Raw genomic sequence first — 13,722 nt, 5'->3', positions numbered from 1 at the left:
GTCCAGTCAGTGTGTCTGTATGAACCCCTCTCTCTCAGTGCAGTGTTAATGTACTGGAGTGTCCAGTCAGTGTGTCTGTATGAACCCCTCTCTCTCTCAGTGCAGTGTTCATGTACTGGAGTGTCCAGTCAGTGTGTCTGTATGAACCCCTCTCTCTCTCAGTGCAGTGTTCATGTACTGGAGTGTCTAGTCAGTGTGTCTGTATGAACCCCTCTCTCTCAGTGCAGTGTTCATGTACTGGAGTGTCCAGTCAGTGTGTCTGTATGAACCCCTCTCTCTCAGTGCAGTGTTAATGTACTGGAGTGTCCAGTCAGTGTGTCTGTATGAACCCCTCTCTCTCTCAGTGCAGTGTTCATGTACTGGAGTGTCCAGTCAGTGTGTCTGTATGAACCCCTCTCTCTCTCAGTGCAGTGTTCATGTACTGGAGTGTCCAGTCAGTGTGTCTGTATGAACCCCTCTCTCTCTCAGTGCAGTGTTCATGTACTGGAGTGTCCAGTCAGTGTGTCTGTATGAACCCCTCTCTCTCTCAGTGCAGTGTTCATGTACTGGAGTGTCCAGTCAGTGTGTCTGTATGAACCCCTCTCTCTCTCAGTGCAGTGTTCATGCACTGGAGTGTCTAGTCAGTGTGTCTGTATGAACCCCTCTCTCTCAGTGCAGTGTTCATGTACTGGAGTGTCCAGTCAGTGTGTCTGTATGAACCCCTCTCTCTCTCAGTGCAGTGTTCATGTACTGGAGTGTCCAGTCAGTGTGTCTGTATGAACCCCTCTCTCTCTCAGTGCAGTGTTCATGTACTGGAGTGTCCAGTCAGTGTGTCTGTATGAACCCCTCTCTCTCTCAGTGCAGTGTTCATGTACTGGTGTGTTATGGACACAGTTCCAGTCAGGGACAGCACTGCACAGAGCATGTTTATTGCGGAGAGGAGATGGAGAGATGAAAGCAGGTTCTACAGACAGAGACCGCGAGAAGGTGGAAAAATCCGCTGGCGAGGGTGAGGCGGTGTGTCTGGTGCACGGAGACACGTTCAGCTGTTTGAACTGAGCCCATCTGGGGAGGCGACAGAGGTCCGGCGGAGAAGTTGTCTTCGTCGTGGGGCGCAGTTTCAGTTCCCGGCGCACGTCTGTAACCAGATCAAGGTGCTGCTCAGCTCTGTTGTGTGACTGGAAATGTCTTTTACCAGCAGTCCCTCAGCCTGCTGCTCTCCCTTGTGCTTTCATGTGTTACTGTGACAAGACGTCAGGTGACAGGTGACAGGTGACCCCTGTAACCCCTGTCAGGTGACAGGTGACAGGTGACCCCTGTGGCCCGTGTCATGTGACGGGTGCCAATGTGACCCCTGTGCCCTGTTTCATGTGACGGGTGCCAATGTGACCCCTGTGCCCTGTTTCGTGTGACGGGTGCCAATGTGACCCTGTGCCCTGTTTCGTGTGACAGGTGCCAATGTGAGCCCTGTGCCCTGTTTCGTGTGACAGGTGCCAATGTGACCCCTGTGGCTCGTGCCATGTGACAGGTTCCAATGCGACCCCTGTGTCCCAGGTCATGTGACGGGTTCCAATGCGACCCCTGTGTCCCAGGTCATGTGACGGGTTCTAATGCGACCCCTGTGTCCCAGGTCATGTGACGGGTTCTAATGCGACCCCTGTGTCCCAGGTCATGTGACAGGTGCCTTGCGACCTGTGTGCTGTGGGTGGTATACGGAGGTCTGCCTCGGGGTCAGGAAGCTGGAAGCCGTACTCACCACGGGCTGCAGGTGTACGTGACATCCAGGTACTTATAGGTGCCGACGCAGGGGTCCGAGAACACGTAGTTAGTAGCCAGGACCGTGCACTGTGTGTTCCCATCACACCTGTGGGGTCGAGCAGCCGGTTATCAGGAGCTGGTGGGCAGAACTGCGCAAGGGGACACCCCCCCAGGGACTTGTAGTTCTGGAAAGCCTGCAAGAACTACAAATCCCAGGGAGCCGCGGGACAACTGATGGACGACTATCGTGTTTCACGGGGTTGATCGTTTCGCCGCTGCTTTTTATTTTGCCGGGCTCGACTGGCAGCGGCTGTGCAAGGCGAAGGGGCCATTCCTGCAGGAGAGGGGGCTCCCCGCTCTGTACCCCGAGCGCACCTGTGTCCCTCTCCTGGCAGGGTGACCTAGTTCTCCGATCCAGGGTCCCGGAGGATGGTCTTCGAAATGGACAGTGCCAGGTGGTAGTTTCAGCGTTCTGCACATTTCTATAGCTTGCTCACTCTTAGGCCCTTGAGAGTTGTCCTAGAGCTGTCAGGAAACCCTGCAGCTCTCGGACCTTAATCCTGAACACATCCTGAAGGACTGGTGTTACCTCCTTCCACAGCCCCCCGGGAAACACGGGTCCTGCACATGTAGTTCCACTAGTTACAGCACATTTCGTCCTGGGGGGGGCGTGAATACCTTTCTCGTTTCCCGCGATCGCATTGCTCGGGGGCAGAGGTGACGTGACCTCCCACCTGTAACTCGTTCTGTTGTGGGATTTATTTGAGGAATATATGTCTGTATACGCACAGTCTGTCCTGGTTTATGTCTGTATTTGCTGTACTTGTTTTTAACCCACAGCTGAACACAGAGTACCCCCCCTGCCAGTGCCCTGAGCATCGAAAGGGGCATCGATCAGAATAACACTGATTGGCAGCATAGTTGATAATAATAACTGATCTATTATTAGATTTGGATCGGATCGACGGATTAGTAAGGTGGTTTGGCTGATTGACGGAGTCGGCCTGCCGGCTGATGAGTGGATTGATAGGTCTGTTTAACCGGTTGGCTGATAGATGGATCAGCTGCCGGACGGAATGACTGATTGATTCAGATTTGGTAAGTGATCAGCTTGAACCGATTGCCTGACTGACGGGCCGGTCGACGCGATCAGCAGAGGGGCTGGTTTGAGCGACGCCCCTGACCTCTTCCTCAGGAGGCCGAGCGTCCCGGACAGGACACACTGGACGTTGGTCAGTTGGTCTGCGGGCCGGCCACTGCTGCAGAGGTAGCGGTCCCGGCGTCCGTAGTTGGCGTTTTCGATCCGGATGGCCTTGTCCCCTGCGGAGGAGGGGGGGAGGAGAGGATGATGGGTTGTGTCCTGTGTCAAGATCCCACCAGCTGGGTGAGCTCCTCCAGTCAGGACAGGGGGCTCTACTGTACACAGAGAGGGGTGGGAGAGGGGAACAAGCCGATACCCTGGCTTCTCTCCAGACACAGCTGGGTGAGCTCCTCCAGTCAGGACAGGAGGCTCTACTGTACACAGAGAGGGGCGGGAGGGGGGAACAAGCCGATACCCTGGCGTCTCTCCAGACACAGCTGGGTGAGCTCCTCCAGTCAGGACAGGAGGCTCTACTGTACACAGAGAGGGGCGGGAGGGGGGAACAAGCTGATACCCTGGCTTCTCTCCAGACACAGCTGGGTGAGCTCCTCCAGTCAGGACAGGGGGCTCTACTGTACACAGAGAGGGGCGGGAGGGGGGAACAAGCCGATACCCTGGCTTCTCTCCAGACACAGCTGGGTGAGCTCCTCCAGTCAGGACAGGAGGCTCTACTGTACACAGAGAGGGGTGGGAGAGGGGAACAAGCTGATACCCTGGCTTCTCTCCAGACACAGCTGGGTGAGCTCCTCCAGTCAGGACAGGAGGCTCTACTGTACACAGAGAGGGGCGGGAGGGGGGAACAAGCTGATACCCTGGCTTCTCTCCAGACACAGCTGGGTGAGCTCCTCCAGTCAGGACAGGAGGCTCTACTGTACACAGAGAGGGGTGGGAGGGGGGAACAAGCCGATACCCTGGCTTCTCTCCAGACACAGCTGGGTGAGCTCCTCCAGTCAGGACAGGGGGCTCTACTGTACACAGAGAGGGGCGGGAGGGGGGAACAAGCTGATACCCTGGCTTCTCTCCAGACACAGCTGGGTGAGCTCCTCCAGTCAGGACAGGAGGCTCTACTGTACACAGAGAGGGGTGGGAGAGGGGAACAAGCTGATACCCTGGCTTCTCTCCAGACACAGCTGGGTGAGCTCCTCCAGTCAGGACAGGAGGCTCTACTGTACACAGATATAGGTAGGGGAGGGGAACAAGCTGTTCTGCAGGCAGACAGGACTGAATAGGTTCTCATCTCTGTGCGCTCTGACACTCCTATGGTCCCCGTGCAGCACTGACCATCGGCCTCTCTTACCACAGTCGAGCTCGGCAGTCCCTCCTTCGCAAGTGACGCTTCTCTCTGGGAAAGCAGAGAACGAGCAGAATGAGAGTCTTTACTAGCGCAGCCAGCGTGTGTCCGCCAGCGAGCGCTGATGGTCTCGGCGGGCTCGTTTCCAAATCCCCGGTCCGTATCTGCGTGCCGAGAGGGTAACTGGAATTCATGAAACAGAGGCTCCTCTAGGACGGCACTATGCCTTAGGCAAACTGCAGGACTGTTCGGTGTCCGTCTCTGTTTAAACCCATTTATACTGATCGTACACTCGTATACGAGCCAGGATGGACAAATCTGTCATTTTCTATATGGCCAGCAGCCCTATCACCCTGCAACTCACGACTGGCAGCCCCCCTACTGGAGCCCAGCAGGGGTGAGCCTGGCCAGTACGTGGAGGGGAGACTCCTGGGAAAACACTGAGGCTGCTACTGTGAGTGGGGCCAGCAGGGGGCGCTCTCACCCTGCGCTCTGTGTGGGTCCTGATGCCCCATTATAGTGACGGGGACACTGGACTGTAAACAGGCGCCGTCCTGCGGATGAGACGTCAAACCGAGGTCCTGACTCTCTGTGGTCATTAACAATCCCAGGGTGTCTCTCGAGAAGAGTAGGGGTGTTACCCCAGTGTCCTGGCCAAATTTCCCTTTGGCCCTTACCAGTCATGGCCTCCTAATAATCCCCATCTATGAATTGGCTCCATCACTCTGCTCTCCTCCCCACTGAGAGCTGGTGTGTGGGGAGAGGACTGGGGCGTCATCCAGGTGGGGCTGCACACTGGTGGCGGAAGTGGGATCCCCAGGACCTGTAAAGAGCTGCACACTGGTGGGGGTAGTGGGATCCCCAGGACCTGTAAAGAGCTGCACACTGGTGGCGGTAGTGGGATCCCCATGGTCTGTAAAGAGCCGCACACTGGTGGCGGTAGTGGGATCCCCATGGTCTGTAAAGAGCTCTGAGCGGAGTGTCCAGAAAAGAGCTATATGAGTGTAATAGTTATTATTATTATTAATTCTAGGAGGATAAAGATGAGTCTTACCACAGTAGAGCAGAGCGGAGTACAGCTCGCAAGTTTTGCTCGCGCGTATGTCCAGTGGATGGAAATCTGCAACGTTTTCTGGAACAGAGAAAAACACGTTGGCGCTTTTTACACTGGGGGCACTTCCGGTCGGTTTAGACAAGATGGCGGCTGTGGCCTGGACTACATTCCCCAGCAGGCAATCGCAAATGACCGGCCCTCCTCTCTCACGTGACCAATCGGCAGGCGAGGACTGGTCGAGTGATAGTTAAAATAGACTGTCCAGTCCTGGTCCTGGAGGGGTCAGTCAGTGTGTCTGCAGCAGGGCTGTCCAGTCCTGGTCCTGGAGGGGTCAGTGTGTGTGTGTCTGCAACAGGGCTGTCCAGTCCTGGTCCTGGAGGGGTCAGTCAGTGTGTCTGCAGCAGGGCTGTCCAGTCCTGGTCCTGGAGGGGTCAGTCAGTGTGTCCAGTCCTGGTCCTGGAGGGGTCAGTCAGTGTTTCTAGTCCTGGTCCTGGAGGGGTCAGTCAGTCAGTCAGTCAGTGTGTCTGCAGCAGGGCTGTCCAGTCCTGGTCCTGGAGGGGTCAGTCAGTGTGTGTGTCCAGTCCTGGTCCTGGAGGGGTCAGTCAGTGTGTCCAGTCCTGGTCCTGGAGGGGTCAGTCAGTCAGTCAGTGTGTCTGCAGCAGGGCTGTCCAGTCCTGGTCCTGGAGGGGTCAGTCAGTGTGTCCAGTCCTAGTCCTGGAGGGGACAGGCCGGAGTCCCTCTGTTTACTGAGGCTTCAAAGAGACTGGGTGCTTCCTCATTATGGCCTCTACAGAAGCTGGGCATCAGAATGGACATTTCTGTATAACTGAGCCACCAGTTGGTCTCATGGCCCCTGACCTACAGAGAGGGCAACTAAAACAAAAAGCCCGAGTCTGGACCTGACAGTCCGCTTGTCCTCGAACCCGAGCCGCTGATGGCCTCACGAAACTCAGTTATTGCTTATCTGGACGTGAGACCCTTGGCTGTTTCTGGCCAAGCAGGAGATGTAAAAACACCCCCAACAAGAAGAAGAAGTCCCCAGTGCTGGTCTGGCGCCCCCCTGTGGACTGGAGGACGGCTGAGGGGGCGACAGCTGGGCAGCGGGTCGGTCCGGCTCGCTTACCGAAGCAGCAGGACGGAACCAGCACTGAAAGACAAGACCCAGGTACAGCCCGTCAGAGGAGTGGAGGGGTGGGGGACAGAGGTGGTACAGCCCGTCAGAGGGGTGGAGGGCTGGAGGACAGAGGTGGTACAGCCTGTCAGAGGGGTGGAGGACAGAGGTGGTACAGCCCGTCAGAGGGGTGGAGGGCTGGAGGACAGAGGTGGTACAGCCCGTCAGAGGAGTGGAGGGGTGGGGGACAGAGGTGGTACAGCCCGTCAGAGGGGTGGAGGGCTGGAGGACAGAGGTGGTACAGCCTGTCAGAGGGGTGGAGGGGTGGAGGACAGAGGTGGTACAGCCCGTCAGAGGGGTGGAGGGCTGGAGGACAGAGGTGGTACAGCCCATCAGAGGGGTGGAGGGGTGGAGGACAGAGGTGGTACAGCCCGTCAGAGGGGTGGAGGGGTGGAGGACAGAGATGGTACAGCCTGTCAGAGGGGTGGAGGGGTGGAGGGCTGGAGGACAGAGGTGGTACAGCCCGTCAGAGGGGTGGAGGGGTGGAGGACAGAGATGGTACAGCCTGTCAGAGGGGTGGAGGACAGAGGTGGTACAGCCCGTCAGAGGGGTGGAGGGCTGGAGGACAGAGGTGGTACAGCCCGTCAGAGGGGTGGAGGGCTGGAGGACAGAGGTGGTACAGCCCGTCAGAGGGGTGGAGGGGTGGAGGGCTGGAGGACAGAGGTGGTACAGCCCGTCAGAGGGGTGGAGGGGTGGGGGACAGAGGTGGTACAGCCCGTCAGAGGGGTGGAGGGCTGGAGGACAGAGGTGGTACAGTCCGTCAGAGGGGTGGAGGGGTGGAGGACAGAGGTGGTACAGCCCGTCAGAGGAGTGGAGGGGTGGGGGACAGAGGTGGTACAGCCCGTCAGAGGGGTGGAGGGCTGGAGGACAGAGGTGGTACAGCCTGTCAGAGGGGTGGAGGACAGAGGTGGTACAGCCCGTCAGAGGGGTGGAGGGCTGGAGGACAGAGGTGGTACAGCCCGTCAGAGGAGTGGAGGGGTGGGGGACAGAGGTGGTACAGCCCGTCAGAGGGGTGGAGGGCTGGAGGACAGAGGTGGTACAGCCTGTCAGAGGGGTGGAGGGGTGGAGGGCTGGAGGACAGAGGTGGTACAGCCCGTCAGAGGGGTGGAGGGGTGGAGGACAGAGATGGTACAGCCCGTCAGAGGGGTGGGGGACAGAGGTGGTACAGCCCGTCAGAGGGGTGGAGGGCTGGAGGACAGAGGTGGTACAGCCCATCAGAGGGGTGGAGGGGTGGAGGACAGAGGTGGTACAGCCCGTCAGAGGGGTGGAGGGGTGGAGGACAGAGATGGTACAGCCTGTCAGAGGGGTGGAGGGGTGGAGGGCTGGAGGACAGAGGTGGTACAGCCCGTCAGAGGGGTGGAGGGGTGGAGGACAGAGATGGTACAGCCTGTCAGAGGGGTGGAGGACAGAGGTGGTACAGCCCGTCAGAGGGGTGGAGGGCTGGAGGACAGAGGTGGTACAGCCCGTCAGAGGGGTGGAGGGCTGGAGGACAGAGGTGGTACAGCCCGTCAGAGGGGTGGAGGGGTGGAGGGCTGGAGGACAGAGGTGGTACAGCCCGTCAGAGGGGTGGAGGGGTGGGGGACAGAGGTGGTACAGCCCGTCAGAGGGGTGGAGGGCTGGAGGACAGAGGTGGTACAGTCCGTCAGAGGGGTGGAGGGGTGGAGGACAGAGGTGGTACAGCCCGTCAGAGGGGTGGAGGGCTGGGGGACAGAGGTGGTACAGCCCGTCAGAGGGGTGGAGGGCTGGAGGACAGAGGTGGTACAGCCCGTCAGAGGGGTGGAGGACAGAGGTGGTACAGCCCGCCAGAGCGCCCCGGCGCCCACCCCAATTCCAGCAACAGGCTTTAACACCCCCGCAGTGTGTTGTGTAGATTGTGTCAGGTATTTGCCTCGTCACCTGCACGATCTGCGCTGTGTGTGTGTGTGCGTGTGTGTACCTGCCAGTACTCGCACCTCGGACCAGGCGCAGCGATATCCCGTCCCCCCGTCTACGTGCACACGGCTGCCCCCCTCCTAGTGGGAGGACACGTCCTGGGGGACCGTGAGGAGTGTTGTTCTGTGTTTTTTCCCCCCGTGGCCGCGGTCGAAAAGCCCAGAGCTGTAACGCGACGCCGCCGAGTTATCATCTGACCGCCCCACCCCCGTGTCGGGTCCGAGCTGCAGCGGGCGTCACCGTCACGCAGGTAATGAAACGTATAAAGAGCTCACAACTACAACCAGAGGATCGGAAACGGGGTACGAGGGGAGAAAAAACACACACGAACAGGGAAAAAAACAAAACACAAACACATTTCACCGCCGGAGCTCATGACGTCACCGGCGTGCTCAAACTGTCTATTTGTGACGTCATTTGTTTTCCCGCTTGGTTTTTTTTTCCTCAGATTGTTTCTCGAATTTCAGTCGCGTTTCCGCTCCACCTCAAAAAGTACTAAAAAGAAAGGGGGGCGGGGGGGGGATTATTAGACCCTTTGGGTTGATGGAGGCGAAATGTCCCCAGAGGAGCTCATAAATGGGCTATAAATTTAATTATTTTTTCCCAGATGTGTCTATTAAACGACACGATAGAACAGCAGAGCCATCGCAGGCTGGGCGAGCCGGATTACCAGCCGGGCTGAGGGGGGAGATCTCCCTGCTGAGGGACGCCGGAGACGCGGGTTCGAGTCCCCCTCAGTGGTGGGGAGGGGCCCGACCTGAGGCGGCCGCGGCGGGGGCGGTACATGCCGAAGGCGTGAAAGCGCAAGCGGGTCGTCAAAAGCCGAAATCTCCACGCCGCGGCTCCCACAGCACGTGCTCCCCCCCACCCAGCCAGGGCTCTCTCTCTTTTTCACTCGTCACGCGTGGTCGCGACGGAAAAACCTCGCGTGGGCGGGGTGGGACTTACAGAGGGCGGCGCAGAGCGCTCGGAACCGCATCGTGGGGCCGGGAGACGAGACGAGACGAGACGTGAGCGACGATCCGCCGGCTGAGATGCAGACGACGCGCGGAATCGTCTTTTTATAGTCTCGGGCGGGAGGCTCCGACGTCCTGTTGGCCCGAAAGCAAACACGCGAGAATTTCCTTGTTACTGGAGAACCCGGACTATTGTTTTGGTCTGTAAGGCGAGAACCCGGGGCCGCAGAAAACGAGAAAAACGAGAATTAATTAAAATGCACGTGATACCCCGGCGCGTTGACTCGGCTTCTGATGGTGTTGACAGCAAAGGCCAACTCTCTCTTCCAAGAGAAGGGAAGGGATCGCATTGCGGAATCAAACAACGCCAGCGTGTTCTGCGTGTTCTGCGTATTCCTGCTGGGGGTCGCTGGTGTGTGTGTGTGTGGAGTCTGCGTGTTCCTGCTGGGGGTCGCTGGTGCTGGTGTCTGTGTGTGTGGAGTCTATGTGTTCCTGCTGGGGGTCGCTGGTGCTGGTGTCTGTGTGTGTGGAGTCTGCGTGTTCCTGCTGGGGGTCGCTGGTGTCTGTGTGTGTGGAGTCTGCGTGTTCCTGCTGGGGGTCCCTGGTGCTGGTGTCTGTGTGTGTGGAGTCTGCGTGTTCCTGCTGGGGGTCCCTGGTGCTGGTGTCTGTGTGTGGAGTCTGCGTGTGCCTGCTGGGGGTCCCTGGTGCTGGTGTCTGTGTGTGTGGAGTCTGCGTGTTCCTGCTGGGGGTCGCTGGCGCTGGTGTGTGTGTGTGTGTGTGTGTGGAGTCTGCGTGTTCCTGCTGGTGGTCGCTGGCGCTGGTGTCTGTGTGTGAGGAGTCTTTGTGTTCCTGCTGGGGGTTGCTGGTGCTGGTGTCTGTGTGTGTGGAGTCTGTGTGTTCCTGCTGGGGGTCGTACTGGTGTCTGTGTGTGTGGAGTCTGTGTGTTCCTGCTGGGGGTCGCTGGCGCTGGTGTCTGTGTGTGAGGAGTCTTTGTGTTCCTGCTGGGGGTCGCTCTTGCTTTTGTCTGTGTGTGTGGAGTCTGCGTGTTCCTGCTGGGGGTCCCTGGTGCTGGTGTCTGTGTGTGTGGAGTCTGCGTGTTCCTGCTGGGGGTCTCTGGTGTCTGTGTGTGTGGAGTCTGTGTGTTCCTGCTGGGGGTCGCTGGTGTCTGTGTGTGTGGAGTCTGTGTGTTCCTGCTGGGGGTCGCTGGTGCTGGTGTCTGTGTGTGAGGAGTCTTTGTGTTCCTGCTGGGGGTCGCTGGTGCTTTTGTCTGTGTGTGTGGAGTCTGCGTGTTCCTGCTGGGGGTCGCTGGCGCTGGTGTCTGTGTGTGAGGAGTCTTTGTGTTCCTGCTGGGGGTCGCTGGTGCTTTTGTCTGTGTGTGTGGAGTCTGCGTGTTCCTGCTGGGGGTCGCTGGCGCTGGTGTCTGTGTGTGTGGAGTCTGCGTGTTCCTGCTGGGGGTCGCTGGCGCTGGTGTCTGTGTGTGTGGAGTCTGTGTGTTCCTGCTGGGGTCGCTGGTGCTGGTGTCTGTGTGTGTGGAGTCTGCGTGTTCCTGCTGGGGGTCGCTGGCGCTGGTGTCTGTGTGTGTGGAGTCTGTGTGTTCCTGCTGGGGGTCGCTGGTGTCTGTGTGTGTGGAGTCTGTGTGTTCCTGCTGGGGATTGTTGGTGTCTGTGTGTGTGGAGTCTGTGTGTTCTTGCTGGGGGTCGCTGGTACTGGTGTCTGTGTGTGTGGAGTCTGCGTGTTCCTGCTGGGGGTCGCTGGTGTCTGTGTGTGTGGAGTCTGCGTGTTCCTGCTGGGGGTCGCTGGCGCTGGTGTCTGTGTGTGTGGAGTCTGCGTGTTCCTGCTGGGGATCGCTGGTGTCTGTGTGTGTGGAGTCTGTGTGTTCTTGCTGGGGGTCGCTGGTGCTGGTGTCTGTGTGTGTAGAGTCTGCGTGTTCCTGCTGGGGGTCGTACTGGTGTCTGTGTGTGTGAAGTCTGCGTGTTCCTGCTGGGGGTCGCTGGTGCTGGTGTCTGTGTGTGAGGAGTCTTTGTGTTCCTGCTGGGGGTCGCTGGTGCTTTTGTCTTTGTGTGTGGAGTCTGCGTGTTCCTGCTGGGGGTCGCTGGCGCTGGTGTCTGTGTGTGTGGAGTCTGCGTGTTCCTGCTGGGGGTCGCTGGTGCTGGTGTCTGTGTGTGTGGAGTCTGCGTGTTGTTGCTGGGGGTCGCTGGCGCTGGTGTCTGTGTGTGTGGAGTCTGCGTGTTGTTGCTGGGGGTCGCTGGCGCTGGTGTCTGTGTGTGTGGAGTCTGTGTGTTCCTGCTGGGGGTCGCTTGTGCTGGTGTTTGTGTGTGTGGAGTCTGCGTGTTGTTGCTGGGGGTCGCTGGTGCTGGTGTCTGTGTGTGAGGAGTCTTTGTGTTCCTGCTGGGGGTCGCTGGTGCTTTTGTCTGTGTGTGTGGAGTCTGCGTGTTCCTGCTGGGGGTCGCTGGCGCTGGTGTCTGTGTGTGTGGAGTCTGCGTGTTCCTGCTGGGGGTCGCTGGCGCTGGTGTCTGTGTGTGTGGAGTCTGCGTGTTTCTGCTGGGGGTCCCTGGTGCTGGTGTCTGTGTGTGTGGAGTCTGCGTGTTCCTGCTGGGGGTCGCTGGCGCTGGTGTGTGTGTGTGTGTGGAGTCTGCGTGTTCCTGCTGGTGGTCGCTGGCGCTGGTGTCTGTGTGTGAGGAGTCTTTGTATTCCTGCTGGGGGTCGCTCTTGCTTTTGTCTGTGTGTGTGGAGTCTGCGTGTTCCTGCTGGGGGTCCCTGGTGCTGGTGTCTGTGTGTGTGGAGTCAGCGTGTTCATGCTGGGGGTCGCTGGTGCTGTTGTCTGTGTGTGTGCAGTCTGCGCGTTCCTGCTTGGGATCGCTGGTCTGTGTGTGTGTGGAGTCTGCGTGTTCCTGCTGGTGGTCGCTGGCGCTGGTGTCTGTATGTGTGGAGTCTGTGTGTTCCTGCTGGGGGTCGCTGGTGTCTGTGTGTGTGGAGTCTGCGTGTTCCTGCTGGGGATCGGTGGTGTCTGTGTGTGTGGAGTCTGCGTGTTGTTGCTGGGGGTCTCTGGTGTCTGTGTGTGTGGAGTCTGCGTGTTGTTGCTGGGGGTCGCTGCCTCTGGTGTCTGTGTGTGTTTAGTCTGCGTGTTCCTGCTGTGGGTCGTACTGGTGTCTGTGTGTGTGGAGTCTGTGTGTTCCTGCTGGTGATTGCTGGCTCTGGTGTCTGTGTGTGTGGAGTCTGCGTGTTCCTGCTAGGGGTCTCTGGTGTCTGTGTGTGTGGAGTCTGCGTGTTCCTGCTGGGGGTCACTGGTGCTGGTGTCTGTGTGTGTGGAGTCTGCGTGTTCCTGCTGGTGGTCGTACTGGTTTCTGTGTGTGTGGAGTCTGTGTGTTCCTGCTGGGGATGGCTGGTGTCTGTGTGTGTGGAGTCTGCGTGTTGTTGCTGGGGGTCGCTGGTGTCTGTGTGTGTGGAGTCTGCATGTTCCTGGTGGGGGTCTCTGGTGTCTGTGTGTGTGCAGTCTGCGTGTTGTTGCTGGGGGTCGCTGCCTCTGGTGTCTGTGTGTGTTTAGTCTGCGTGTTCCTGCTGTGGGTCGTACTGGTGTCTGTGTGTGTGGAGTCTGTGTGTTCCTGCTGGTGATTGCTGGCTCTGGTGTCTGTGTGTGTGGAGTCTGCGTGTTCCTGCTAGGGGTCTCTGGTGTCTGTGTGTGTGGAGTCTGCGTGTTCCTGCTGGGGGTCACTGGTGCTGGTGTCTGTGTGTGTGGAGTCTGCGTGTTCCTGCTGGGGGTCGTACTGGTTTCTGTGTGTGTGGAGTCTTCGTGTTCCTGCTGGGGGTCGCTGGTGATGGTGTCTGTGTGCGTGGAGTCTGTCTGTTCCTGCTGGGGGTCGCTTGTGTCTGTGTGTGTGGAGTCTGCGTGTTCCTGCTGGGGGTCGCTGGTGTCTGTGTGCGTGGAGTCTGCGTGTTCCTGCTGTGTGTCACTGGTGCTGGTGTGTGTGTGTGTGTGTGTGGAGTCTGTGTGTTCCTGCTGTGGGTCGCTGGTGCTGGTGTCTGTCTGTGTGGAGTCTGCGCGTTCCTGCTAGGTATCGCTCGTGTCTGTGTGTGTGGAGTCTGCGTGTTGCTGGTGGTGGTCGCTGGTGCTGGTGTCTGTGTGTGTGGAGTCTGCGTGTTCCTGCTGGGGGTCGCTGGTGTCTGTGTGTGTGGAGTCTGCGTGTTCCTGCTGGGGATCGCTGGTGTCTGTGTGTGTGGAGTCTGCGTGTTGTTGCTGGGGGTCGCTGGTGTCTGTGTGTGTGGAGTCTGCGTGTTCCTGGTGGGGGTCTCTGGTGTCTGTGTGTGTGGAGTCTGTGTGTTGTTGCTGGGGGTCGCTGGTGTCTGTGTGTGTGGAGTCTGCGTTTTCCTGGTGGGGGTCTCTGGTGTCTGTGTGTGTGGAGTCTGCGTGTTGTTGCTGGGGGTCGCTGGCTCTGGTGTCTG

General features: G+C 58.7%; 1 protein-coding gene across 1 annotated transcript; it reads right to left on the bottom strand.

Moving 5' to 3' along the window:
• Positions 1–1,731: 1,731 nt before the first annotated feature.
• LOC148671842 (uncharacterized) lies at positions 1,732–9,496 on the bottom strand. Its single transcript, XM_088631058.1, has 7 exons — positions 9,275–9,496; positions 6,347–6,370; positions 4,877–5,301; positions 4,534–4,547; positions 4,176–4,252; positions 2,922–3,057; positions 1,732–1,843 (listed from the first exon to the last, which is right to left on the bottom strand). The coding sequence occupies exons 1-7, from the start codon at positions 9,303–9,305 to the stop codon at positions 1,732–1,734; spliced, it is 819 nt and encodes a 272-aa protein (XP_088487184.1). The 5' UTR covers positions 9,306–9,496.
• Positions 9,497–13,722: the final 4,226 nt, after the last annotated feature.

Source organism: Lepisosteus platostomus, chromosome 5, assembly GCF_059453375.1.
Source record: "Lepisosteus platostomus isolate fLepPlt1 chromosome 5, fLepPlt1.hap1, whole genome shotgun sequence".
Classification (NCBI taxonomy): Eukaryota; Metazoa; Chordata; class Actinopteri; order Semionotiformes; family Lepisosteidae; genus Lepisosteus; species Lepisosteus platostomus.
Note: the sequence above shows the minus strand (reverse complement) of the source record. Positions and strands in the feature narration are given on the sequence as shown.